Source organism: Drosophila suzukii, chromosome X (genome assembly GCF_043229965.1).
Source record: "Drosophila suzukii chromosome X, CBGP_Dsuzu_IsoJpt1.0, whole genome shotgun sequence".
NCBI classification, from domain to species: domain Eukaryota; kingdom Metazoa; phylum Arthropoda; class Insecta; order Diptera; family Drosophilidae; genus Drosophila; species Drosophila suzukii.
In genome coordinates, this window is record NC_092084.1 from 14,241,052 (window position 1) to 14,267,842 (window position 26,791).

Consider the following 26,791-nt stretch of genomic DNA (forward strand, 5'->3'; position numbering starts at 1 on the left):
TTTCAATGAAAACAAGCTGGTAGAAGTATAATAAAACAGTAAAATCCTAGATTAGGATTCGATTCTACTGGTAACATTGTATTGTTAATTCTATTCAATAGATCTGTGACCACAGAAAACGAAATTATCCAATAGTTTTTAAAAAGCAAAGGATTTATAAATCAGGTCGGTTTTTTAAATATCTTATTATTAAAATTCTAGAATGAGATTTGATTGTTCTGGTATATTTAATAAAACAGTGATATTTAACTGGTGGGATTTTTAAATACCATCCCTCAGTTTAACAGAGATTTTTAAAAGTCTAGACTTATATTCCAGTCGCCAGTTATATTTTTTTTATTTTGTTATTCCATAGATCAGTGACCACAAGGAGCATAATTGCGAAACAAACGTTTAATAAAACAGTGATGGTGAACCGATTGGGTTTCTGAATATCTTTCCTCAGTTTAAATGAGATGTTTAAAGTTCTAGATTAAGATTAGATTCTACTGGTAATATATTATTATCAATTCTACTGCTTAGATCTATAACAACAAAAAAACGAATTATCCAACACTTTTTTAAGAGCAAAAGTTTAATAAAACGAGACGGTTTTTTAAAATATATCATCTCCGTTAGACTGAGATTTTTAAAATTCTAGAATGAGATGTGATTATATATTTATTTATTGAATAAAACAGTGATATTGAACAGGTGTGTTCTTTAAATAACAGTTTAACAGAGATTTTTAAAAGTCTAGACTTAGATTCTATTCTCCAGGTATATTTTTTTTAATTTTGTTATTTTATAGATCTGAGATCACAAAGAGCATAATAGCCAATACTATTTGAGAAACAAAAGTTATATAAAACACTGGTGGTGAAACAGGTACATTTTTAAAATATCCCTCCATTTAACAGAGATTTTTTAATTCTAGATCGGGATTGGATTCTCCTGGTATATTCTGTTTTGTAGATCTGTGATCATAAAGATCATAATAGCCAATACTATTTGAGAAACAAACGTTATATAAAACACTGGTGATGAAACAGGTACATTTTTTAAATATCCCTCCATTTAACAGAGATTTTTTAATTCTAGATGGATTCTCCTGGCTTATTCTAGACTTAGATTCTATTCTCCTGGTATATTTTTTTTAATTCACTTAATAATATTTGAGAAACAAACATTTAATATAACAGTAATAGTGAAACAGGTAAATTTTTTAAATATCCCTCTATATAACAGAGATTTTTAAATTCTAGATCGAGATTGGATTCTTCTGGTTTATTCTAGACTTAGATTCTATTCTCCAGGTATATATTTTTTTTAATCACCCAATAATATTTGAGAAACAAACATTTAATATACCAGTAATAGTGAAACAGGTAAACTTTTTAAATATCCCTCCATATAACAGAGATTTTTTAAATTCTAGATCGAGATTGGATTCTCCTGGTTTATTCTATTTTGTGGATCTGTGACCACAAATAGCATAATACCCAATAAATCACTGGTGTTGAAACAGGTAAATTTTTAAAATATCCCTCAATTTAACAGAGATTTTTTAATTCTAGATCGAGATGGGATTCTCCTGGTATATTCTATTTTGTGGATCTGTGACCACAGTGCGCAATCATTTCGCATCTCGTAATGTTGCTGTTGTGCCGATGTTGCTGTTGTTCTTGTTGCTGCTGATGTTGCTGTTGCTGTTGCCGCTGTTATTATCGCTCAGAGTTGCTGTTGTTGCTGCGCCGCCGGCGTCGCCGTTTGGCGGCGATCTTCGTTTTGTCGGCGGCTTCAGTTCAGTTCGAGTTCGCACTCGGCCACAGACAGTCGGTTGTTTTCGGTGGTTTCGTTGGGTCCCCGGTGGAGTCGTCGCGTTCGTACCGCCAAAGGAAAAGAGAGGAAAGACCGTAGTACCGTAGTAATACCCCGGGCTCCAAATCCGAAAAGCCGTAGCTCCGTGTAGTCACCAGCGTTTCGGCGCTAGACAATCGCGAGAATTGCTGCAGCTAGAAGGAAAATAAATAATGTGTCGCACAAGATCGCTGCGTGTCGCGCTCAATTAAATACACATACTTTTTTGTATTCTCCCCTAGTCTTTATTTTTATTTTTATTTTCATTTTTTTTTTCCTTTGCACCACATCGCTGTTATTTATATTTAATTGTTTAATAACAACAGCAGCAACAGCAAAGTAAAGTGCGAAAAGTGAAGTGGAGTTTGCCGACGAGTAAGTGCGAGTGATCGCGAGTGCGCACAAAAAATAAAATTGGAGCAGGTTCCAGAGATCCCATCTAGAGTTCTGGAGTTCTGGAGTTCCTAAGTACCAGCGTTTCGTTCTGGGTGGCGTTGGCGTTCCCTTGGTAATTTTATTGAAAGTGATGATCGTATTCTACTTACATTACCCCGCAATTCCCATCATTTCGCAAGTTCAAGTTCAGCGACCACGCGGACTCCTCTTCGCCTTTTCTCTTTATCTCTTGCCCTTTTTTGCACTCAAAGAAAATATAGTGCATATTTAAAACAATCTTAACCTCAATAGTTCAATACAATGCCAATACTATCTGTTTTTTATTTTAGAGGAATATATTTTTAAAACTGTGCTCTTTTTTATTTTACCTAAAAAGTTGAAAAGTTGAGAGTGCTACTATATTTTATTTTTTACTGTAATTTTACTGGCTCAAAAATTGGATATCAGTTACCAAATGTAAAAGTACAATATAAAGAAAGCCCATTTAAAGACTGTTTTTATGGTCAAAATTGCTTTCATGAAATTACAACCATGTAAAATATACAAATTTAAGTTAACAAAAATATTATGAAGTCTATAAAAATAAAATATTATAAGCTTTTGAACTTGTAAGGCCGTTAAATATTTATTAAAGTGTAGCTAAATTTTAGTTGGCAAAGAAAAATAATACATTAATATATTTTTTGGAGTCGAAAGTCTGTGTAGGGGAAATTATTATACGAACTTTGGCACTATATCATAAATATGTTTCGAGTTATAGAACTAAAAATTTGCATTGATTTTTCTTCGAGTGAGAAGTGGTTCTCTCTTTCTGGCCGAAAGTGCGTTGGTTCTTGGCTCGTTCTCTTTATTTTACCCACTCAGTACATTGCACCTTTTGGGCCGCGTTTCCTTTGGTGTCGTCTTTCGCTTTCAATGCATTTTGACAGTGGATTGCTAATCGGCCAGGTATTCGCAGCAGTCCACCTTATAGCACCTACCATATACCATATACCATACCCCATGCACCATCTTTCGCATTCGAATTCGCATTCCTGCCGAAGTTGTCATTTCCTCCCGTCGGGCAGGGCCCTCTCGCTATCACACACCTGATGATAAACAGCTGAAATTTTGATAATTTGTGGGATTGCTGCGAATTGCTCAAATGGCTAATCAGCTGATGTTAGCACTTCCACTCAATTTCCCGTCTTTCCCCCTGTAAAATCAGCCCTACAAATTGGCTTTGTCCCAGACCTTATCGCATGCCAAAACCGACAAACCAAAAATATAAAACCTAAATCCGAGCCCGAAACCAAAAGCATAACCAAAACCGCAGAATCGGGTATATATTACCTCATTGTTGTTGTCCCAAGTGCACAGAAAAAACATCTTGTGGAGTTCTAATATTACAATCTTGAAACAATAAATTACACTTTATTTAAATCGCCTGAGTAATATGTTTATCTTAATGTTATCTTAAAAATTAGAAAACTTAGTAATATATGTTCTAATCGTATTTCCAACAAAATATTTGTATTAATACAATAAAAAATGAAATATTTTAAACGTGATTTCATGCCTTATACTATTATTCAGTATTGAATATTTAAGATCATAAGATTTCAGTTCAATATGTATGACCCAGTCTAAATGTGAGTCTTAAAAGCATAGTTCCCATCGAATTATTTCCATGATATCAACTATTTCTTGAACGTTAAGTATTCTTTATTTTGTTCTCTGTGCGTGCATCATCAGATTGCTGATAACTGTAGAATGTTTACTGTCATTACCTGTGTCTCACTACCTGTACTTCCCCACCGACCTTCCCCTGGCCCACTGTTGATATGGAATTCTCATGCAATTTGCGGTTGTCACAGCTATTAGCTTTAGATAGTCTTGTTCTTATCAATGGGTTGCTTTCGCTGGTCAGTTCTTCAGGTAGAGTTGCCCGACTTTGTATCTGTTTGCCTTCCCAGTCTGTTGATAGCGATCGTCAGTGGTTTACTCCACTAATGATCTTCACTCTGTGTAGAAACATCGCATATAGTATGTACGCTTCCTAATCCACTCATATATCTTTGCATTTTCGCTTATCTCGATGGTCATTTAAATATATGTATGCATGAATTACTGGTATACCACCGTATAGACCCCCTACGTGTCCAGTTATTCTTGGCTTTATAACTTTTTCCCAACTCTAATAACAAATGTTCAGGTTGTAGTTATTAAGATTTTTGGGTCTCATTTGTTGGTTGTACGCTTATGACTTCCATCAATCATTTCACACCTTAATAAACTTAAGGTTATAGTAATAATTAGATCATAGTTTGATCTTAAATTGCTTTCTCTGTAGACATGGAGCTATATTAAGGTAGAGTTCGAACAAATCGATTCCGAACTTTCGCTATATAAATATTTATTGAAAATGTTTGGCTTACAAAAATGTTTTCTTAACATATGTATTGTATATACTGATGATATAATGATAGTGGTTTCTTAGCATACGCTTTATATAGACAAATTTGATATGTCTTTATAAATTCCTTAATATTCTCTGTCTCATATTCTTTTTAAAATTGATAATTTGCAAATGATTTACACATAATTTTGGACTTTAATCATATATAATAACAATATTTGTATTAATAAATTACTTGGGATTACTTGTTGATTTATAGGTGACCAGATTCTAATAAAAAACATCATAAACTTGGACTTAATAAAATACCGTACGATTATTGCTTCATTCAGAAGCCCTTATGATCTCAGCTAAATTCCCCAATAATATTTCTCACCCACACACCAAATGCCGCAATCGCGTCACAATTATTCGCATCAGTTTGGCTGGCCAAGAAAAAAAGAAAAAAAATTGCCAAAATAAGTCAGCTTTGACTAATGCGATGCATTGGCTGTGCGATCAGTTTTTGGCGATCGGTTTTTAGCACCAGTTGAGATCCATGTGGGCGCAGCAGCCAAAATAGTTGGCCAAGTTGCTCCCAAAGACTCAAAGTCTCACTCTTGTTTTTGTTTCGGCTTTGTTTTGCTTTCGGCTATCTGCGCTAACCGCTGTGCCCAACTGTTCCAATAGAAAGCCAGTTAACAGCGATCCGCTCCGGTTTTGGGTTTTATAGATAGATAGGGTGAAGACGTTCGAGGATGGGAACTGTGGATCGTGGATAGTCGATCGTGGATAGTCGATCGTCGATCGGCGGCCTGTCGATCAGTCGATTGTCGGATCGTCAGCGTCTAAATATAGATTTCGACCATATTTGCTGGCAAATATTGGCCATGAGTGTGCGACGCTCGAACCTGCCTCAATTCAAGTGGGTATGGCTATGCTATCTGTATCTGGGCCTCTATATATATAGTATATGCACGTGTTTTTGCGGCAGACGGCAGATCGGGCAACATGTCACCCCACGCGACATGCCACATACTACATACTACATACTGCATACTACATGCAACATGCCACATTTCTCCATCACAGTTTCGCCCGTCTTCAGCATTCCCAGCGATCTGATGTCGACTACCGAGCTGGAGCTCCCTTAATAAGTCTTAATCTATATGTCAATATTTTCTTGTTTAGTTTCCAAACACACACAGCCCATGGTATCTCTTTCGGTATCTGTATCTGTATCTGTATCTGTGAGCGCAGAAGTATCTATATTTGATGTGTATCTTTTTGGCCAGCCAATTCTCCTTCGCAGCCACATCCACATCCACATCCACATCCACGTCCACATCCACGTCCATATCCACATCCACCTCTTCCTGGTTGTGCCATGTCGGCATCTCCATCTCGCATTCAGACAATGCCCGCGTATTCATAAACAAGGCCTTCGCATTCGTAGTCGTATTCGTATTCGTATGCCTATAAGTATTCGCTTTCGTATTCGTCCGCCTACTGTCCCTCATCTAGTTCGCCTCCTTCTTCGGACGCCTCGAGATTTCAGCAAGTTGGTGCCACTTCTCGGTTGCCATGCGCTGCAAACAAAATGTTTCCTCCAAACCCAGTGATCCGAGCGTAAATGATATATTGCATTTTCGAGCCAACATGCAATGGGATAAAGATCTTGGCGAATAAAATAAAACAATTGTCGGATAAAATAAATTTCTTAAATAATTTTAGACCCAAAAAATCTAAATCATTTCAATAAGTAATGCCAGAAATAAATCAAGGTATAACATTTGTAGACTTTTGTAAATAATTCTGGATTTACTGAATCGTTATTCAATAGTTTTAAAATTATTAACCTAAATAAAAAATTTTCCTGAATTTTAGAAATTTGTCATGGTCTTAAATAGGTATTGTTCTATTTTTAAAAGATCAACTGTAGAATATTGTCTGTTCCTTAAAAACTATTTTTAACAAATAAAGTAAATTACCCAATGAAAGAAACATCTGTTAAAATTAAGTTAAATAGTCAATGCTAAATTTCTTTACTGAAGGAAACTATATCTTAGAGATTGGTAAAATTTCAGACTATATTGTGCATACAGTCTTTACAAGCTTCTTTTAAAGCATAGATAGATAGATACCATACATTTTGATTTTTTATTTTCTTAATACTCTTAAATACCTGGCAATGGGTATCGTAAAGTCGGCACGATCGACCATTCCATTCTTTTTTTCTTTTTTTTTGGTGCGTTCTGTTTGCCCACGGCTGCTGATATGATATGGTATGGTATGGTTGGCTGTCCTGGTTGAGACTGTTGTCCGTGCAAACTGTCGTCATTGTATTGTCTCTCCTTCACTTGGAACTTGGCTTGTTTGTTTGTTTGCTGTTTTTCTCGGCTGGCTGTTGCCTGGCAGTAGTTTCTTCTTCTGTGTCTGGTGGAAAGTAAAAGTCGGGTCTTTCGCTCTGGCCAGAAAGCCATTGGTAAGCGATGAAAGCTATCCGTCAGCTATGCCAGATACTCAAAAACCCGAACTTATCTTGAGCTGGTCTAACCACTCGCTAACTGACCTTGGTCAACGCGATCTGCATTGCCCGTATCTAAAGCTATTGATATATAGATGTAGGTACATAGATACGCTATATTACGCCAGATAGACGAGTGCATATCGCATGTCGATTGCAGTGACGCCAATGCAATTGTGCAGATTAATTAAAGGGACACTTGTTGTTCGCTGATTGGAACCATTGGATGCATGACCCACATGCATTTCAATTGGCGAGTGCCACTCTGAAAATACACAGTGAGAAAATATGCAAGAGATTCCTAAAAAAAAAAAATAAAGTATATCAAGAAACTGTGAGGAAAAGTACTTCAAAGTTTTTAAGTAGATCGGCTTAAATAATAAGAAATGTGTAGTTTCAAATATGAATTGCCCCACCATTTTCTCCCTGTGCAGCCATACTTACTCCAGAACTCAATTGATAGGCAACAAAGTGCGATCGATTTCGCCTTGGCTACGAAATCACCTTCGGCCCAATTGAAATTGAGAGGCCATCCATCCAACCATCCATCCATTCAGCCCATCATCGTCAACATCATTAAGGCAATCATCATCGGAGTGCAGAGTTTGTGGCACTGATTCCGATTCTCGAAACCCACTGATGGGGCTTATCATTCAATTTACACTTGAGCAGCGCTGGTTTATCGGGGAAACCGGCACAAAGGCCAGAAGAACCTAGCGATAAAGTCTGTCTACTCTTTCGAGAAGATTAGACGTAGGCCCGCCGAAATCTCTGGTCGTTCGTTTGAGATTCTCGTTTATCCGTATCTCGGAAAGCCAACGCTATAATATGACACAACACAACACAACACACAATTCATTTCAATTTCACGCTGCTATTTAACCTTAACACAAATTCAATAAATAACCGAAGCGAAACCGAAATATTCACATACCAGCGAAATTGATAAACCCTAAAGAGATCGATCCTATCGACAGCCTCGTTAGCCGAGCGCCATGTCTCGTATGGTCTTGATATTGTTATTGATATTTCATGCCTCAAATATTTCTTGGTCATGATGTTTGGGCAAAGCTGTCTGTCCACTCTTGTTTCACATTTGGTTAATGAGCTCCTAAAAAGTGTGGTAAACAAAACGTCTGAAAACAAACCGAAGACCTGTTTGGATCTGCAAGATATTTGGGATGATAATCATACTGGATTAGTAAAGGGTTATCTGAGACTTTGTTTTGATTTAGCGAAAGAAATATAAATAAATAGTAATATTATAACGTTGCGTTATTCTTAAGCAACTCCACATAATATATAAATATTTTTGGAAATCAAAGTTAACCATTTTTAAAATTGTAATTCATGGCTTATTATAATTTAAGAACTGTTTGATGTTATTCTGGATAAAACGATAATATGAAGTTATGATAATGAGAAAGGCAGAGTATTTGTGTACATGATCCAAATGATTTCACAATCTGATTATAAGCAACATAATTACCCATTGTGTTAACATTTATTGGTTTATTCCAATGCACAAGTCGCAGTTCCATGTTTATAAGTTGTATCGAAGAGTTATAAACAAAAGCGAATGCGAGATGTTAATAAAAAAAGCAATGCTTCCACAGAAACAATGTGTCACAGGTTGGTTCCTCAGAATTAAATTTCATTTTTTCGCCAGAAGCAATTCTATAGCTCGCCGTGCAACTCCGCTAATTTTGTGTACAATACCATTTTGAGTCCGACATTACCACTATACCCCCTCGATATATCTGATCGGCAATTTATGCAGCCAGAGTGCGGAGGTGCGAGGTAGCTAAATAAATAACAGCTCGAAGACAAAACACTCATTTTGTATGCATTTAAAGCTATTGTAATGAGCTGCGTACCCCTCATTTTGAAGATCGCCGGAGATCGTTGACTTGTATTTTTTTCACGCTCCTCATTTGATTGCCAGCGATTTCGGATTCAGATTCGGATTCGGACTTTGGGAAATGTTGCGCAGCGCGCTCGACAACGAATGCATTTTGGATGGAGTCAAAACTTCTGGTTGTCACCGTTGATATTCGTCAGATACACTCGCATATATAAAATACACACGCGTATCTTGTATCTGGTATCTCTGAACTGGTGAAAAATGTCATTTGCAATTCAACTTCCGTCAACTGGCCGAGGAATTTCGTGGCTTTTTGAGCCAGTTCAGCAAAAAAAAAAAAAAAAAAACATTAAAAAAACGAGTCAACGAGAGGGACAAGTTAAGCGGACAGATGGAATGAAATGGTTATGTAAATGCAGAAATTGAAATGAAAATGTAATTAATGAGCATAAAATGCGGAAAATTGTGGAAAAATACGTGAAACGAGTTTTTCATTTTATTTCGGTTTTCAGTTTCAGTTTTAACTTCGGTTTCTGTTGCTATTTCATTTTCAACATCTACATCGCCATTATCACCATCCATGAAATGCGTGGCGGGGTTAGGGCAATGGGGTTTTTGGATTCGGATTCGTATTCGTATTCGGGGATTCGAACTTAAGTAGGGGTACGGGTTCGGGTTCGGACATTGTCAAACAAAACTTCGGGCCAATGTTTGGACAGGGGCAGAGCAATCGCTCGTGCACGGGTTTTAATTAAAAAACGTATGAATGTATCTTGCAGATATGTACATTCACTTTTGGACAGTCGCGTGGAGTCTTTTTTTTTAATATTTTTAATACTTCATTTGTCAGTAGATGTAGTCTGCTGCCTGTCTGCTGGACACTTTTGCAGCTATCTGGAGTCATGGGAATGACATTAACGACTGTCCCTGAAAGTATCTAGGAAGTATTCGCCTTTTGTTCTCTCATGAAATTTTACTGCACTCGGTCGTGCTATAAATTAATTTAAATGCCAGAAAGGTCTCTTAAAAAATAAATGATTCCCTATCTCTAATTTAATTATGGAACATAATGCTTAGTTGCTTAATACAAATATAAATTACCAAAAATTATTAATTTTTTTATAATAAGTAGTAAAGGTGTATAGAAAACTAGAAGACTAGATTATTAATAAAAATTATTTTATGAACAAAATAAAGTGAAAAAATTAACTTTTAAAGATTTTGTTGTATTAAAAAAAATATTTCTTATTTATTTAATGTTTTTTTTTGGACTGATGTATAATGTTGCACACTGTTAGAGGTATTTTTAGGAGTTTTCAATTTTTAAGAGATTTTAAATTGGATTTATTTTTTGAACTTTTTTGATATATTGAACGATTTATAATTTCATGTTTAAAATATCAATTGCAGTTTTTAAAAATTATTTTGATTTATCATTAAAAAGATTCAAATAAGTGATTACTTATATTCATTTTTAGCTTTTGGCACCAAATATACTATTGCATACTTTCAGATGTATGTTTAGGAGTTTTAAATTTTTAGAAGAAAGTTTTTAGTTTCTAATGTCTTGGATTTCATTTCTGAACTTTTTAAATAATATATTAAATAGGGTTTATTTTCCTTTTAATGGCAGTTATCAAAAATGATTTCGATTTATCATTAAATAGATTCAAATAAGTGATTACTTTTATTCATTTTTTACTTTTGGTATCAAATATACTGTTGCATACTTTTAAATGTATTTTGAGGAGTTTTTAATTTGTAAGAGATCTTTTAGTTCCTAATGTCTTGGATTTTATTTTTGAACTTTTCAAATGACATATTAATTGGTTTTATTTTCCTTTTCCAAATTTGTATTGCAGTTATTCAAAATGATTTCGCTTTATCTTAAGAGGATACATATCTGTGAATAATGTCAATCATGTACTTCTTATAAATCATACCCACCCACTCACCAATCCCTTTATCATTTTCAAGCTTATTTAATTGAATTTCATTCGTTATTAAGTATGATATGTATGCGATCCATGCTATCGGCTGGAACGCCTTCTCCAGATCCCACTCTCAGAGTTCCCACTAAAACCCATAACTCTTTCTAAATTCTCTGCCCACAGGTAAAGGAGCACGTACAATTGCCAGTCCCTGTTCGCGGATCACGGTCCACCACCTGTCGTTAATTAAATGTCAACAAATCCGAGGGGAGGGGAGCAGGAAGATCCAGCCGAAGACTGCGAGGAGCCAAATGAATTGGATTCGAAACTGGAGACCGAGAATCCAGTATTTAAATCAAACGAAATTGTGCAAAATGTTTGCCCGACTGTCAGATAAATCATAAGAATCATAAGAATCATCAGAAGAAGACCGAAGAATCGGTGAGGAGAAGGAGATATATCTGGATAAGCGAAAGAAATCTCAACGAAAATAAGGAAAATGGTCAATGCAATGATGGATGCCATAGCGGTAAGTGAGAGGGGGGGTTTAAAACAGATTGATCACCGGGGGCTTGTTTAATTTAATTTGCAATATTATACAGAATAATTTGCGATTCTCCGTTTCGTTTTTATGATGTCTAAATTGAAATTGCCGACTGAAAAAGCCCCCTTTTCCCCTTTTTAATTCCCCAATTCCCCGCCAGCCAATTGAAGTTTTGTTTGTACTTCAAACAAGACACTCTGCGGTTGAGTTTCGTTTTATTTTATTTCCTTTTTTTGTATCTGCTTGTTTTGCCCACATTTTCAATTTGAATTTGCTGGCTGTGGCAATTGCTCAATTGGCTGGCTTGTCTATGTCTTTGTCTCAATCCCTGTCTGTGTGTGTGGGTGTGTGCGAGTGTGCGAGTGTGGCATATTACATGCTAATCCATATGTTTAAGTTGATTTCTCGTTTCGCTCTTTTTCCTGCTGGAAAATTGAGGAGTGAAACGGGGCGTATACGCGATGCGGATTAGGAAAAACTTTAGGAACAAAATAAACAAATCCTTGAGTTGGTTAAAAATGTTACCTGCATTTAGATAATTGTATTAAAACCCCTTTTAATTGCTAAAATAAAATATAATGCTTTAAGATTGGGAACAATTTCCAGAATTAAATCATTAAGACCTTATGACACTTGCCTAATTTTTGACTAACTGACTGTATTTATTTTAAAAAGTAATGGCAACCTATAATACAATTAGGTACAGCTTAACAACATTTTTGGAATTTGTATAAGTCTAATCTTTTTTAAATAAATCTAGTCAGTTAGTTCTAATTCTATTAAAACCCCTTTGCTTAAATAAATTATAATACTTGTAGATTGGGGACAATTTTTAGAATTAAGTTATTAAGACCTTATGACACTTGCCTAATTTTTGACTAACTGACTGGACTTATTTTAAAAAGTAATAGCAACCTATAAAAAAACTATATACAGCTTGACAACATTTTCTGAATTTGTATAAGTCTAGTCTTTTTTAAATAAATCTAGTCAGTTAGTCAAAAATCAAGCAAGTGTCATAGGGCCCCAAAAACTTTCAAAACGCTTGTTGGACTTTTCAAATTTTGGCTTTAATGAGTTTTTTAACCAGAAACCATTAGCAAACAAATCTTTTGTTATAAATAAGCAACCTTGTTGAATACAATCGTTAATAAAACGTATATTAGCTTCAATTAAATGTTAGACTTTATAGATTTAAGCTTTTTTAAATGATCTGAAGAGGCATGCAAGGATCTTATATAAATTTTAGATAAAGATACACATATGATGATTTCGAAAGGCACCTTATATGGCCTTATGGCAGACAACTGAGCTTGCAGTTCTTTGGCAGCGATCATCGGGTTGGTTCACATCAACAATTCATTCCCCGATTTTTTCCATTTCACTCTTTGGCCAGCATTTGCATACAACTCGCCAACTCCAGGTCATAAGAAAAAACCTCAGAAAAATAACAAAAAAAATTGGAAAAAACCATAGAAATATTTATAAATACCGAAACACTGAAAAAAGACAGCAAGAAACAGAAGTGGAGATCAAATTAGCACAGAGCGTGGGAGCCGGTTTGCTTTTTGGTTGACGTTGCCTTGCTGCTTTTTGGCACTCGGGACATGGTTAACGTTAACCATGTTGCACATGGGGCCACCGCAGACATGGGTGGGGTGGCTCATTGGCAGGGGGGGTTTGGGTTGGGGGCACATCGACGGGACACCGGCGAAAAAACCCGTTATTATTGCATTAGCCGAGACAGTGGCGCGTAATTATTGGAGATCGACACACAAGTACGGCCTCGCCACAGACCGCCGGAAGTTAAGACCAGTTGGACAGGTACCAAAGGCACCCAGGCACCCAACCTCGGAAACTTCCCTCCCCGGAAACCTCCCTGCAACTCCAACTCCAACTCCATCTCCAGTTCCCAAGCCCAGACCAACCCACTGTTTGTGTTACGAAAATTCCTCACGGACCCAGTTCCGAAGGCTAAGTCCAAGTGCCACCGATTAATGCACTAAGAAAAATGTAAAGCACATGAATTTCTTACAATTATAGATTACACATAGTAATTTTTTTATTCTTGATTAAATTGTAATAAATAAGTTAAATGTAAATAAATTCCTCAAGTAACTATAGATAAATTCCTTTTAAAATCACAGAATCAGTTTAAAAGTGTGCCCATATCTAAGTTTATTTCAATCTTTGATTTTAAAAATCCCATATCTTTCTCAACATGGAATATTGACAGATCTTTTATATAGCTTGGCTATAAAACTGTTATAATGTAATCAATACCCAACGACTGTAATTATTTTAAAGCTAGACGTTGGTTTTTATGGGTTTTAGACCACATAGCAATAGAAAAGCAGGGTCATAAAAAAACTGAAGAGGAAGTGTTTTTATATGTAAAGTTGGGTATTTTAGAAACTGAAGGTTTTTCTTTAGCAATTGCAGTTGCATAAATAATCTCATGGCTACCAAGATTCCACCTTTTTAGCAGACTAACTTTTAAAATAGTTTTATTTAAAACATGAAAACTGACTGGTTAAGATATTACTGTTTATCAAGTGCTTCCCTGTCTTTAAATGAATAGCCCCATAATGATCTTCAACTGTTGGTCAATTTTGACGATTGTATTGGGGCTAGCCGATTGTGCGATTCATTAGGTTGTCCAATGTACATACATATATCAAGTGATTTGGAGGCTTGTCAAACGAACTCTCCGTTAACCCCAACGTTTGCTATATCATTGCAGCTGCTCAGCTCGCTGGCCAGCGATTTGGACACAATGCTAAACGATCTTCGTTCGGCGCCGAGTCATGCAGCAACATCAATAGCAGCAGCAGCAGCAGCAACATCAAACCAACAGCAACAGCAACATCAACTGCAACAGCAACATCATCTCCATAATCAGCAGCAAATGCAATCAAGGCAATTGCAGGCACATCATTGGCAGAGCATTAACAACAATAAGAATAACAACATCAGTAACAATAACAACAATAATAATATTAATAACAATAATAATAACAATAATTTGCCACACCCACCTTGCCTGATCGACATCAAACTGAAGTCAAGCCGATCGGCAGCAACCACATTAACCAGCACTGCAACAACAGCAACCTCCAATCAGTTGCAACAACGACGTCGTGTGGCCCCCAAACCGCTGCCACGCCCACCGCGACGTAGCCGCCCATCGGGGCAAAAGGAGGCGGGGCCGGTGGTTATGGTGGCGGCGGATGAGGAGGATGGGGATACGGATGCCAGCGACCTGGCCAATATGACATCACCGTTGAGCGCCAGTGCAGCGGCCACTCGAATCAACGGCCTCTCGCCGGAAGTGAAAAAGGTTCAGCGGCTGCCACTGTGGCACGGCCGGAACGGCGGAAACGGAAGCACCACCCACACCCACAACCACTGCCACCCAACGAACGCGTCCGTGCAACGCCGCCTGCCAATCCAAAGTCATCAGCAGCGAGTTCTGACCCATCAAGTCCATCATCATCGACCTCAGCATGGGTAAGTCCCCTTTATAAAGTTATCAAAAAAAAATTTGACAATTTTCTGGATGATAGAATACTATCAGTATAAAATTACCTTTAAAAAAAAAAAACAAAACCTTCATAGGATATTATGATATCATAGTATCAAACGTTGATTTGCTCGATCTGGACTAAATCTTAAACATTATATGTGGTCCAGGCAGATGGATGAATCTTTTGCAAAAGCATAATAAGAACTATGTTATATACCTTTTCTATTCTTAATATTATGGGTACCTTCTTTGTTTTATCATTGTCTTACTAAAATTTTGATTACTCTTTTTTTTTACCTTTTCTTCTTTTAGTATATTATTTACCTTCTTTTTTTTATTACAATAACTTTGTTTTATTTCATTTCTGATTTTATTATTTTATGTACCTTATATATTTTGTCATTGTTTTAACCAATTATTATCAGAACTACTTTATATTTATTATCTTATATTTTTATTTAGGCTACCTACATTATTTAAAAAGAACAGAACCTGTTTATTTCCATTATTCATTTGGCTCCATTTATATTTTCAATTTATACTGAATTTTTTAGTAAATAAATCTTAAGATTTGCGATAATTTTTAACAGCGCACATTTATTTCAAAGGTCTTAAACTAGTATCATTATCAGTTAAATATCTAAAGGTATATTCGAGGATTTTTACTAAATGCTTCCATTTAAAGCAAACAGGAACTTGGTTCGGATTAATGTTTTTATTGCACTTGTAAATTCCAAAACAACCCATAGAAAAAAAATTACTCTGAAATTAAGGGGAATAAGCAAAAGGAAGAAAAGTGTGAGATCTGTTGGCCCATTAAAGCGAAAGTGGTCGGAGCACCGTCAGATTTTGGGTCAAAACAATATTTAAAGTGGCAGCCGTGCCTTCCGCTGTTGTTCTTGGCCATAAGGAAGGGAGTTGTGTTTTCCCGGAACCCGGCCAGCTGACCAGACGAAGTTGAAGAAGACGAAGGCCTTGGGTCTGGGGTCTTGGATCTTGGATCTTGGGCCCCTGGGGAAGGGTTAGCCATGTTGGCAATGGGCTGTGAACGGTTCATGCTCCGCTGAGCGCTTCATGGGAATCGGCGGCATGCTTCGGTGGCACCGAGAAGAGCAACCTAATGGGTTAAGCCAGGTCAGTTTAACCGGCGGGTGGGTGTGACAGCTGAATCATCAACGTCATGGTCACCAGTTGAACTGCGGATCACTTTGGGGTCACCGTCGGATGAGCTTGGCAAAATGCAAATGGTTAAATGCGAAAGACTTCTTCGAGGGGCTGAACTTTTGGTTATTAATCATTAAGGTTCATATGGTATAGTGAGCAGGTCAATAACACTTTATTTCTAGAAATGTAAAGAAACCTTAAGAAACCTTGAAGAAACAAAATAGTATGAATCTGCAAAATATGGCCAAATTTAAGTTTTCGAATTTTTTATGATCGTCTTATCATAGTTTATAGATTCCTTGGTTGTATCAGTTTTACTCTATTTATTTTATTATATATAAATATTTACATACGTAGTATAGGATAGACAAAATAATTTAGGACTTTACAATTTTCTGATCATCTCATATTAGATCATAGAATATAGATTCCTTTTATTCCATTGAGCCACTGTATAGATATTCAAATTTGGGATCATAATAGATCATTGCTTATAGATTCCTTGTATACATTAGTGCGTATTATTTCCAAATTCCTGTTTAGATCAAAGATTATAAATTCATTGAGTGTATCAGTTCTATTCCATTAAGTTACCACTATTTTCAAGTGGTAAGTCGCTGTTATATTTTAGGCAGTTTCTTAGGAATTTCGCCTTTCAATACGTGGCGACAGCTTGACGAGGGTGCAAGTCGGGGTCACCACTCCGGTTGACACCAGTCACATTGTAAGCCTTGGCAGTCGAAGCCTTAGTCTTAACCTTTTCATTAGCCCCGCACCCAAAAAGCCACTCCTCCGGCCAAAAGTTTCCAACTAACTTGGGCCCACAAAGTGTGTAACATGAAAATGTAGGCATGTATATCGATATTTTTGTAATCCATGTAAGCCCAATATGTTTAGCATATAAATTATGAGGCCTGTCCAGAGTTTCGACTGGTACCCCCATACCCATCCAAAAACCCACCCAATCTTAGTGGTACATGGGCGTTGAAAGAATTCCACTTGAGGAGAAAAAAAGGAAAAGGAGACAAAACGAGGGTCTGTAAATGAAGTGTTATATTTTATGTGCCAATCCGCAATGTCGGCGATGACAAAAACCAAAGACAAATACAAGGCACCATAAACTTGAGTAAATATGAATATGTCTAACTGGGTGGGTGGTTTGCTGCTGGCTGACTGGATGGTGAGTTGGCAAAGGACCTTCTTTTTGGTTTGGGGAGAGGGTTTTCCATGGCTGTGTTGCCTGTTGACAGGCGGAAGAACCATTTCATTCCCATCCCCACACATCCGTCCACATCCCCTTTTTATTCTGCTGGTACAAAGGGTTGTGACTTTTGTGTGTTTAGCTATTTATTAAATTTGTTTGCCAACACATCGGCGGATGGGTGGGTTTCGGTTCGGTTTTTCCCAGGGTGAGACCATAAGGAGCCACACGAACATGAGCTGCGTAACTAATTTGCTTAAAGTGCACGATGCCTCATCAACATCAGTTACCATGGACAGTGGCACCAACTCCTTTCAAACGTCAATAAATAAGGGTTTTAGAAAAGGCAGCAGAAGGTTTTAAAAATATTATCATCAACAAATTAACAAAAGAAAAACATATAAAAATATTCCAAGCAAAGATTCGGTTGAAATGATTTTTAAAATTATTTATATTTTAATTAGAATATAAAAAAAATATACTTTTGTTGCAATTCAAGAAATCTTAATGAAGTAATAAGAAGTTTTCAATGAATAGGACCAACAAATTTGATAGGCTAGCAAAATATAAATTTACTAAGCTAATTCCGAAGAAAAGCAAGGGAATAAATCATTCTAAAAATAATTTCTTTATAATTGAATTTATTTTTTACGAATCCTGAAATCGTATTTGGGTAGTATTAGTATTATTATTATTAAAAACCTATAGCTTCATCCAACATCTTTATATGAAAATCCCTTACCCTAACCTTACATTTTTAGAGATCCTTAAAGATACTAGTTCTAAATATCCTTTCTTTTAGATACATATAAGAGATAGATACATTTCTATCCACCATAGCTCACTTTCAACCCACTGTTCTTCTGAGATCCTTTAAGATACTAGTCCTAAATATCCTTTCTTTTAGATACATATAAAAGATAGATACATTTTTATCCACCATAGCTCACATTCAACCCACTGTTCTTCGCTGAACCGCAGAAACTTTCGGTTCGGCTTCCCAAGTGTTTTGTGGTCTTTATCCTCAACCCTGCCCTCTGACTCCGAGAATTGATGATGTCTAGGACCGTCTATATATTTTCTGCGAGTATCCCTCGACCCGCCATCATGACCATCATGGCCATCAGCATCATCATTATCATGGCCTTGATGATTGTCAAAAGTTTGTGCAATTTGAGCGTTTTAAGTTTGACACTGTCAACGATGCGTATGCGTGTCCACAGGAGACAGAATGGCATCAAGTGCGACAGGTGTTTGCTTTATTAACTAAAACAACACAGAAATGTACGAAACTCGAGACATCACCGAAAAAGTGGCGTTAGGGAAAGGCTCTAATGCGGCTGACATGTAAACAGATTAACATAATTAATTTATTTGCCTCTTGCTCACTGCTGTCAACGTCTAATGCTCAAGATGATGTACTCTTTCCCAGGGGTATCCATGGTTTATTATAGTGTTAAAGATAAAAGAACATTTATAGAAAGAAAATATGTAAATTTTTCAAAAAGTTCAAACTCTCCTTAAACATTTACTGTTTCGGCTAACTTTTGGAAATAAGTTCAAAATATCAAGTCTTAAAAAAGTATCTCACACCTGGTCGAAGGGTTTATTTTATACCATAACTCTTTCATAAATAAATAAAGCATATAATCATTTACAATTCATAACATATCTATGGTCTGTTTTATTATGTGCTAGTTTTTGGAATGCTAGCTTTTGAATTATTAGAAAAATAGGTCTTTAAAGTTGTATGGTATATTTTATAATATAAAATAAAACCATGCAATCATTTAAAATGTATTAAATATGTTGGGTATTTTCTTGATTCCTAGCATTTGCCAGAATTTAAAGAAAAGTTTAACTAAGGGTATATTTATACCATCATTCTACCATAAAATAAAAACATGTAATAATTTAAATTTCAATATTTGTGTAGAGTATATCAGGTTCATTGAGAACTTATCCCTCATGTTCCCCCGCAATTGACCAAACTAATTTGAGGTTTTTGTCAAAGAGATGCAATTAACTTAATTAAGCTGTTGTAATTTGTCAAAGTCAAATACGAAGCGGTGAAATGTGTGATTAGGAATCTGTGGGGGAAAAGTATCTTGTGGCTGGATCATGACTGCGGCCCCATTAAAGTTTGATTTTTGTCATCTTGCCAGCAGGCCAAACGAATCGATGGTGGGACTGAGATGATTGTTCATTATTTTGCAGATCTCTTTGAATATTCATACCATAGAAATCATGACCTGATCTGGAGAGATATCTATCTCTTTGTGTGTATATCAATCATATTTAGCATACAACTGTCCATCCATCATTGAGCGATTGAGTGAATGAATGAGTGACTGGTTGAATGCCAACTAGATGGACGTCAATTGAAATCCCCGATTTGGCAATTATGCAACTCCCCCGTATTTTATTTCATATTTATCACATTTTGGACGCAGACTCGCTCTAAATTTCCCCAGACAATACCAATGACCAAAAACATAAAAAAAATACCGAACAAAAGGCCCCAAAAAGAAAGTCCACTAAACAAAGTGTAAAACATTAAGAAGAACAACAAGGAAGCAAGCAGAACTCGGGAAATATGCAAATTGAAAGGACCTAAAAAAAACCGAGACCATGAGGGAAACAACTTTCGAGTGACGTAAATTGCATATTAAATTTTACATTTTTCATATTTATGCAGCTTCACCAAGGCAGTCGTAAAGTGAAAGTGACTCGAAGTAAGTTGGGGGTAGGTATCCCCATCACCCATCTGCCCACTGTAAGTACAGTGGGGTCAGTGGAAGTAGAAGTGGAGAAAGAGCTCCCCTTGGCAAGGACAAACAACATTTCAATTTGAGAAAATATTCATTATGCTCAAGTGTAAGCGACGCAGACTAAACGGAAGCGGAAACGTGCCAAAGCAAGAAAAGGTGACCCCAAACCGCCCAGTTTTCCCCCCAATTTTCCTACCATTTTTCAGCCACTCATTTGGCCATTGTCAGGCGGCTTCTTCTTCATTGTCGTCGTGGCCGTTGTGTAAAGTTTTATAAAGTTATGAAAAGTCATTCAAGTTCAGCCCACCTCCTCAACCACCATTTTCCCCAGACGAATCAACGACTTGGCGACTTTCGAGCACTTTCTGCTCATTTTCCCCTGGAAAATTCTGAGTTTTCCCGCGGGTTGGAGGGTGGTGGTGGTGTGTTTTTGGAGCTCAAGCTAAACAATAAAGCCGTCAAAAACGTGCATCGTCTACGAGGACACTTTTTGGCTCCTTTGGTCCACCTGCTCCTTTTCTGCAGTCAACATTGTCATCTAAGCTGCAATGACAAGATGCTCCAAGTGGCAGAAGGAATTGACGGCAATCCGGGGCACTCTAAACCGATTTTCTCAAGCGTGCGGCATGCGAATTATCTTGGCATAATCATTGTTCAAAATACTTACTTACATACTTGTGGAATTTCAGTAAAAACCGATGGGTTTTTCCCATTTAAATCACTTTTTTAAGTATATCTTAACTTCAACTTAATTCCAAAATAAAATACATTATGAAAATTTCAAAATATTTATTTATTGTTTTTTATACTTTTGGAAAATACGATTGTGGTTTTTTTATATATTGTAATTTCTCACCTTTAAGGCAAAAATGTCTTGAGCAGTCAGTTTAATTGCTACCTATAAAATACATTTATTTACAATTTTATTGCACTTTTAACGACTTACTTCCCAGAAAGAGGTGAGACTTCTTAGCCTTGGATGTAAGCTTTTCAAAACAGTCGGAATTCTAGCTGTACGCCTTGATTTGGCCAAACTGCGATTGAAAAACCGCTAGAAAAGACGATTTTTGACTGAAATCTGAATCCCATTTTTTTTTACCATTTTCATAGAAAACCAAGGTGCCTAAAAAAAGCGAGAGTTGGTCTAAAAACCAATGTGCCTCTTTGGATGTAAGCTATTTGGGATAGGGGTTTCTTTAGCTGTACTCCTTGATTTGGCTTAGTTACAGTCACAAATCCACTGAAAATGGATATTTTTGGTCAAAATATTAATCCCTATTTTCTGCATAAGATTGGTAGGGCATAGAATACTCTTGATGCCATTCCATTGCATTTATTTTGAACACTCCGTCAGTAAACACTTAGGGGCTCCTTTTTCCATTAGCATCCGTTCTGGGACAGCTGCTACTTCTTTTTGGCCCCTGTAAAGTGCACCTTTAAAGCTCATTAACTACGCTAAGTTGCCACATTGTTGCCAGCCCACGACTTTAATGTCACTTCATGCAGCAGCACCGAGTGTCTGGTCATTTTAGCCCCCTCAATTTGGGTGCGTATATACTCGTATACCTCCATACTAGAGATATATGTGCGTGTGCTCGAGTGTCGCCTGTTTCCATGGACTGCAGTAAATAATTTTTGGCAGAAAGGTTGTTGAAACATTTAATAAAACCAATATAAATCATAACAAACACTTAGCCTGACAACAACCACAAAAACGGAGACGAGTGGCAGGGGCGTAGGTCGTTGTAGGAGGGGGGGTTGTTCACAAAGCGAAACTAAAATTCCGAAAACGTTGCCCATTTTCGGCCGCAAAAACTTCAGGCAATGCGGACGGAACTGAACTGCGGAGAATTCCGCACCATGGCCGAGACTTTGGCGTCCCTCCGTCCGGAGAATGACAAAACAGGGGCGCAGGGGGTTTCTTTTTTTGCTTTTTCAAGGGGATCGGGGGCGGGGTGTGAATCCCATGCATTGCTACGCGTGAACGCACCTTTTGCAGGCACTGTGCGCCAGTGTGTGTCTGCGTGCTCAGCCGCACTGTGGTTTCCAGTTCTCAGGAAATTGAAAATAAATAAAAAAATAAATAAAAATACTAAATCTCTTATTGTAGTTTTTGAAGAAATAACAAGTATATTTTAATATTTTTTTCAAAATTATTACTATAATGAAATGTCATCTTATACTTAAGACTACAAGCTAACAGATGGAGCGGGAGAAGGCCCTAAGTTCAGCTAAGATAATAGGTAACAGCTTTGGTACAATAGTTATATCTTTTTCAGTATTTAAAAACTATGTTGGAATTAGCTTAATATTTCAGTCAACTTTTGAGAAAATTGTTTATAAATTACAAGACAGAATAAAAAAGAAATAAAAACTAAATAACATTGGATTTCGTTTTTTTTTTCTTAAGAATTTGTATTTTTTTTTTTAGTATTTTTCTACATTAGTTGTAAAATAAAATAAATATGAAAAATTTTGTAATACTTTGGAAAACTTCTGAGTACTAACAATTATGTGCCAATAAGTTTTATAGGATCCATAATGGTTAATATATTCCCCCCTTTCTTGAGAGACCTGAGGACACTGTGCCCCTCAAAGCAAAAACTAAATGCACATCACTATTTTGAATAGTTGTTTACCATTTTGTATAGTTGAGTAACTATCCGTATTGGTCAATTTTACCCATTACTTTTTTTTTTGTGTCAAATGGTGAATATTTTCGCCCTTTTTTGAGAGACCTGAGGACACTGTGCCCCTCATGCTTTGTCGCCTGTTACATAGTTCCGTGTCCGTGTCGCCAGCAGCAGCAACACCAGAATCATTCGCACAGCATCAGGGGCAGCAGCATCGGCTTCCCCATGGCAACATCCATGGCAGCAGCGGCAAAAATGTGCAAAAAATTAATTGCTGCGCATAAATCAAAAGACTTTGCTCCTGTATTTCTCCACCAGTCCCCCCCACTTTTCCCAAAACGCCCCTGTCTTTGGGTCCGTCTGGCGGTTCAGAACCCCCCTCATCCATGGTCACTTGTTACTATTTCTGATTTCCATCAGCACTCTGGTTATGGAACCAAAGGAACGAACGATACTGCATATATGCCTATATCTCAAGATGCAATTTGAAGGCTCATTGTTTTTCGGATTCGTTGGTGTGTTGATGGCATCAAGGCCACTTTTGGATGGGGTCCAATGCACCACCCAGCCACGCCCCCTTGTTTTTGTGCAAAGGTGTTTCAATGGAAATGCAAAAGACAAACAACAGCTGTTCTCAACGCCTTGATTACCGGAAGTTTTGCCATAAAATCGCTAGGAAGAGAGAAAGAGGCAATGCAGCGACCATGACAGAACCATAAATAAGATATAGTCACCCCCTTCCTTCCTTCCTCGGATCCCCTGAAGATCCACCCGCTCGATTTGCCAACAACATCATCATCATCATCATCACCATTCTCATCGTTAATGGCAATCGTTTAAACACGTCTGATGGATGTGTTTTTTATGACTGTCAAGCTCCTCGAATCTTTATTGATGCGCATTGGGCCAATATTTCAATGCATTGTTGTTGGCGCACTTCCACCGACAATATCTATAAAGTTCACTTTATATATTGGCCGCTAATAATTCATTCAATTAATGCTTAAACATGCTGCCAATCTAAAATAAATCGTTTGTTGCAAAACAATTACAACAGGCAGCAGAGTAATGGGATGTTTATTATTCAGTTAGTAAAAATTTTTTTTTAGAATTTATATCTTGTTTCACAAAGTATTCTTTGGGTATTTTATATATATAGTCTTGACATTTTTTATTAACGCAACGAAATTCAGAGGGTTTTTTATTTTTACCTAATGACTATATTTACTAACCCAATAGCTGACATATTCTTTATCTTAATTAAACTTTCGTTTTAAAATAAATTAAATAAAAATAATATTAGGAATTTATTTCTTATTTCACAAAATGTGCTTTCTAATATTCATACTTTTAATTTTTGTGACTAGATTAATTATTATATTTTAATTGTTATATTGTAATAATTATTGTAATACTATAATTCATAATTTTTATGATTCACTTAGTATTTTACATGCATTATACCAATTGGTAATTATTTTCTTTTAAAAAAAAAACTTTTCTAGATCCAGGTTTTCCAAAAATATATCGAAAAAAAATGGATTTCACACAATGTTACTTGGTTACCTTCTAGATATTTTTGGCATTATTTGTTCATCCAATTGAAGTGACTTTCTGTTGATAAGAGTAATTTAATGTGATAATAATAAAGACAAATACAAAGCTTGGCCCGACAAATATTTTATTTTTTTTTGGAGAAAGACCGTGGAAAACTTTTGCTTATACCATGGGTTCAAGTTGACCTTCTTTCTCACAATTTCAACTCCATTTCGACTGGCAGGCTATAAAAAGCAGCCCCCTGCTCCATCGATTCGATAGCTGCCATGCACTAAACATTTTTATGCGGATCATAATTCCCGGCACTCTTGGCACTTGGCACTTGGCACTTGGCAAGGCCATTTACAGTTGGCTTCTCTGATTGCTGTTTGTTATGTGCGGTTTCTGTTGGCTTGCCCACTAAAATTAAAGAACAAACAAAGTCTCGGTGTCCCCATGTCGCATACTGAATGCCGCATACCGAATATCACGTATACGTCATAGGTACCGCTACCGTTGCCGCCCCATAAAAAGTAACCATGCATAGCTGAAAAAGCAGAGCAGACCGTAAATAATGCACCGGCGATTTATCAGCCCAGAGAGACAGTTTCAGTTCCATTTCCAGTTTCAGTTTCAGTTGCATTCGTGGTGGCAAAACCCAAGCACCAGAATACCCAAATGCCACCACAATTCAAATGCAATTTCGTAATAGTTGTAAAGCCAGGTCCCAAGTGTCAAAAAAAAAAGAAACCACAGCCATAAAACACCCAACATTTCAAAAAACTAGAAAACTTTACGTGGGCTTTTAGAATTGCAGGCTTTAAGCAGTTCTTAAATACCATATTACTCTATAAAGTATAAAACACAAATGGAACTTAACATATCAAATGAAAGTATCAGGAAACAATGGTAATCTATATATGTGATTTTAATTTTTTAATTTATTTTATAATTTGTTTTTGGTCTAGTGTAGATTTATGTAAAGGCTTGGATTCTTTTTTAATTTGGTTTATTTGAAAATTTCTTCTAAAAACAGGAAAAAGAGTATTATTTTTTAGATAAATCACAGTGGTGTTTTTTTTTTGATAGAACTTGCAAATAATAAGAATTTTTGACCCTGGAAATTATACATACTTTGCAATAAGCTTCTGAACCACGGGACTTCCAAGTCCCTAGAGAAATGATATAGATTGTGAAATGGGAGGTGGCATTCCAGACCCAAAATGGTATGCCTAGAGTTTTAGCTTTTTTTTTTTTGTGCAGTCTGTTTCAAAACCCAACCCACTGTGTGTTTGTCGGCTTAGCCCCGTTAAGCCTCACACTAATTACACTTGCGCTTTTTACAGATCCACACACATAAACTCTGCTCACATGACTACCACATTTTTCTTAGCCCCGGCCACAAAAAACTCTAACATATTTTCATTTTCATGGTCAAAGTGTCAGTCGAATGGGGTTTTTTTGGGGCTAAAAACCAGACCATGGGAATGAATGTACAAATTTTAAATGAGAGTTAGGACTGCGTGTGCACAAACGGCGGTGGAAAATATGCAAATGGAAGCCTGGTGTCTCCATATCCGTTTCCGTTTTTCGGCAGACCCAAAAGTTGAGCCCGCAAATCTTGATTTAATTTCCGGCTATTAAGCTGGAATGAAAAATTCTGGGCTTGCAAATAGTTGTGGGCCGAAAAAAGGGAAAGTAGTTGAGAAAAGGAGAAGCTCATTAGGATCACAAAGGAGTCACGTTTTTGGTTGGTTTCTATACGAAGGGTTTTTTTTATCATTCCTACAAAACTTTATATCATTTGGAAATTAAATGCAAATCTCGATGCCAATTCTAAAGATTTTTTCAGTGTCTGTTTGTGTGTTTGAAATTGATATCTTAAAGTTTAAATGAAAAGGAAATGTTGTAGGTTGGAGAATATTTTTTCTTTCCTTTTAAATCAATAACAATTCTTTAAATTTAACCAGCCAAGGTTTCTAGGTAACTAGGTAAACCTTAATCAAATATATTTGTTGTGAAGTGTTAATTAACATTCCCAGTTTTCCTTTTTCATTCATTTTTAATCGCTAAAATTCCTCCAAACTTAACCATCCAAGAAATAAAGTTAGTTAGGTACCTTGTTATTGTACTTAAAAAATAAATGAAAAACCTTAATAAAATATATACGAAAGGAAGTGTTAATGCGCATTCTTAGTTTTTAAGGACAAAAGAAAAGTCTCTATATCTCCAACTTTCCCTAAGGTACCTTGCTAAATATTCTTTATCTAGCATGTGTAAAGCAGATTTCACTATGTTATTTTCAGCCCAATAAAAGCACCAAGAAAGTGATGTTTTCAGAGGCCTTAACCCATGATGCCGCAATTCCACGCCTTGCACCTCGGCCACGCAGGACCCATCTATTCCCGGCTTTATGGCCCTGCCAATGAATGGACACATCCTGCCTGGCCAAGGAGCCAAGGACCCTCAGCCACCTTTCCGG

The 26,791-nt window shown here is 36.6% G+C and overlaps 1 protein-coding gene across 2 annotated transcripts in view; it reads left to right on the top strand.

Moving 5' to 3' along the window:
• Positions 1-1,819: 1,819 nt before the first annotated feature.
• spri (Src homology 2 domain-containing protein sprint) overlaps positions 1,820-26,791 on the top strand; it is a 123,168-nt gene continuing 98,196 nt past the window's right edge. The window contains exons 1-3 of one of the 2 annotated variants that reach the window (XM_065868325.2): positions 1,820-2,347; positions 11,118-11,463; positions 14,222-14,988. In XM_065868325.2, coding sequence (XP_065724397.2) covers positions 11,434-11,463; positions 14,222-14,988 — 797 coding nt within the window. In that variant the 5' untranslated portion in view covers positions 1,820-2,347; positions 11,118-11,433. The remainder of the gene's footprint in view (positions 2,348-11,117; positions 11,464-14,221; positions 14,989-26,791) is intronic. The other variant, XM_017086754.4, reaches the window with a different exon arrangement.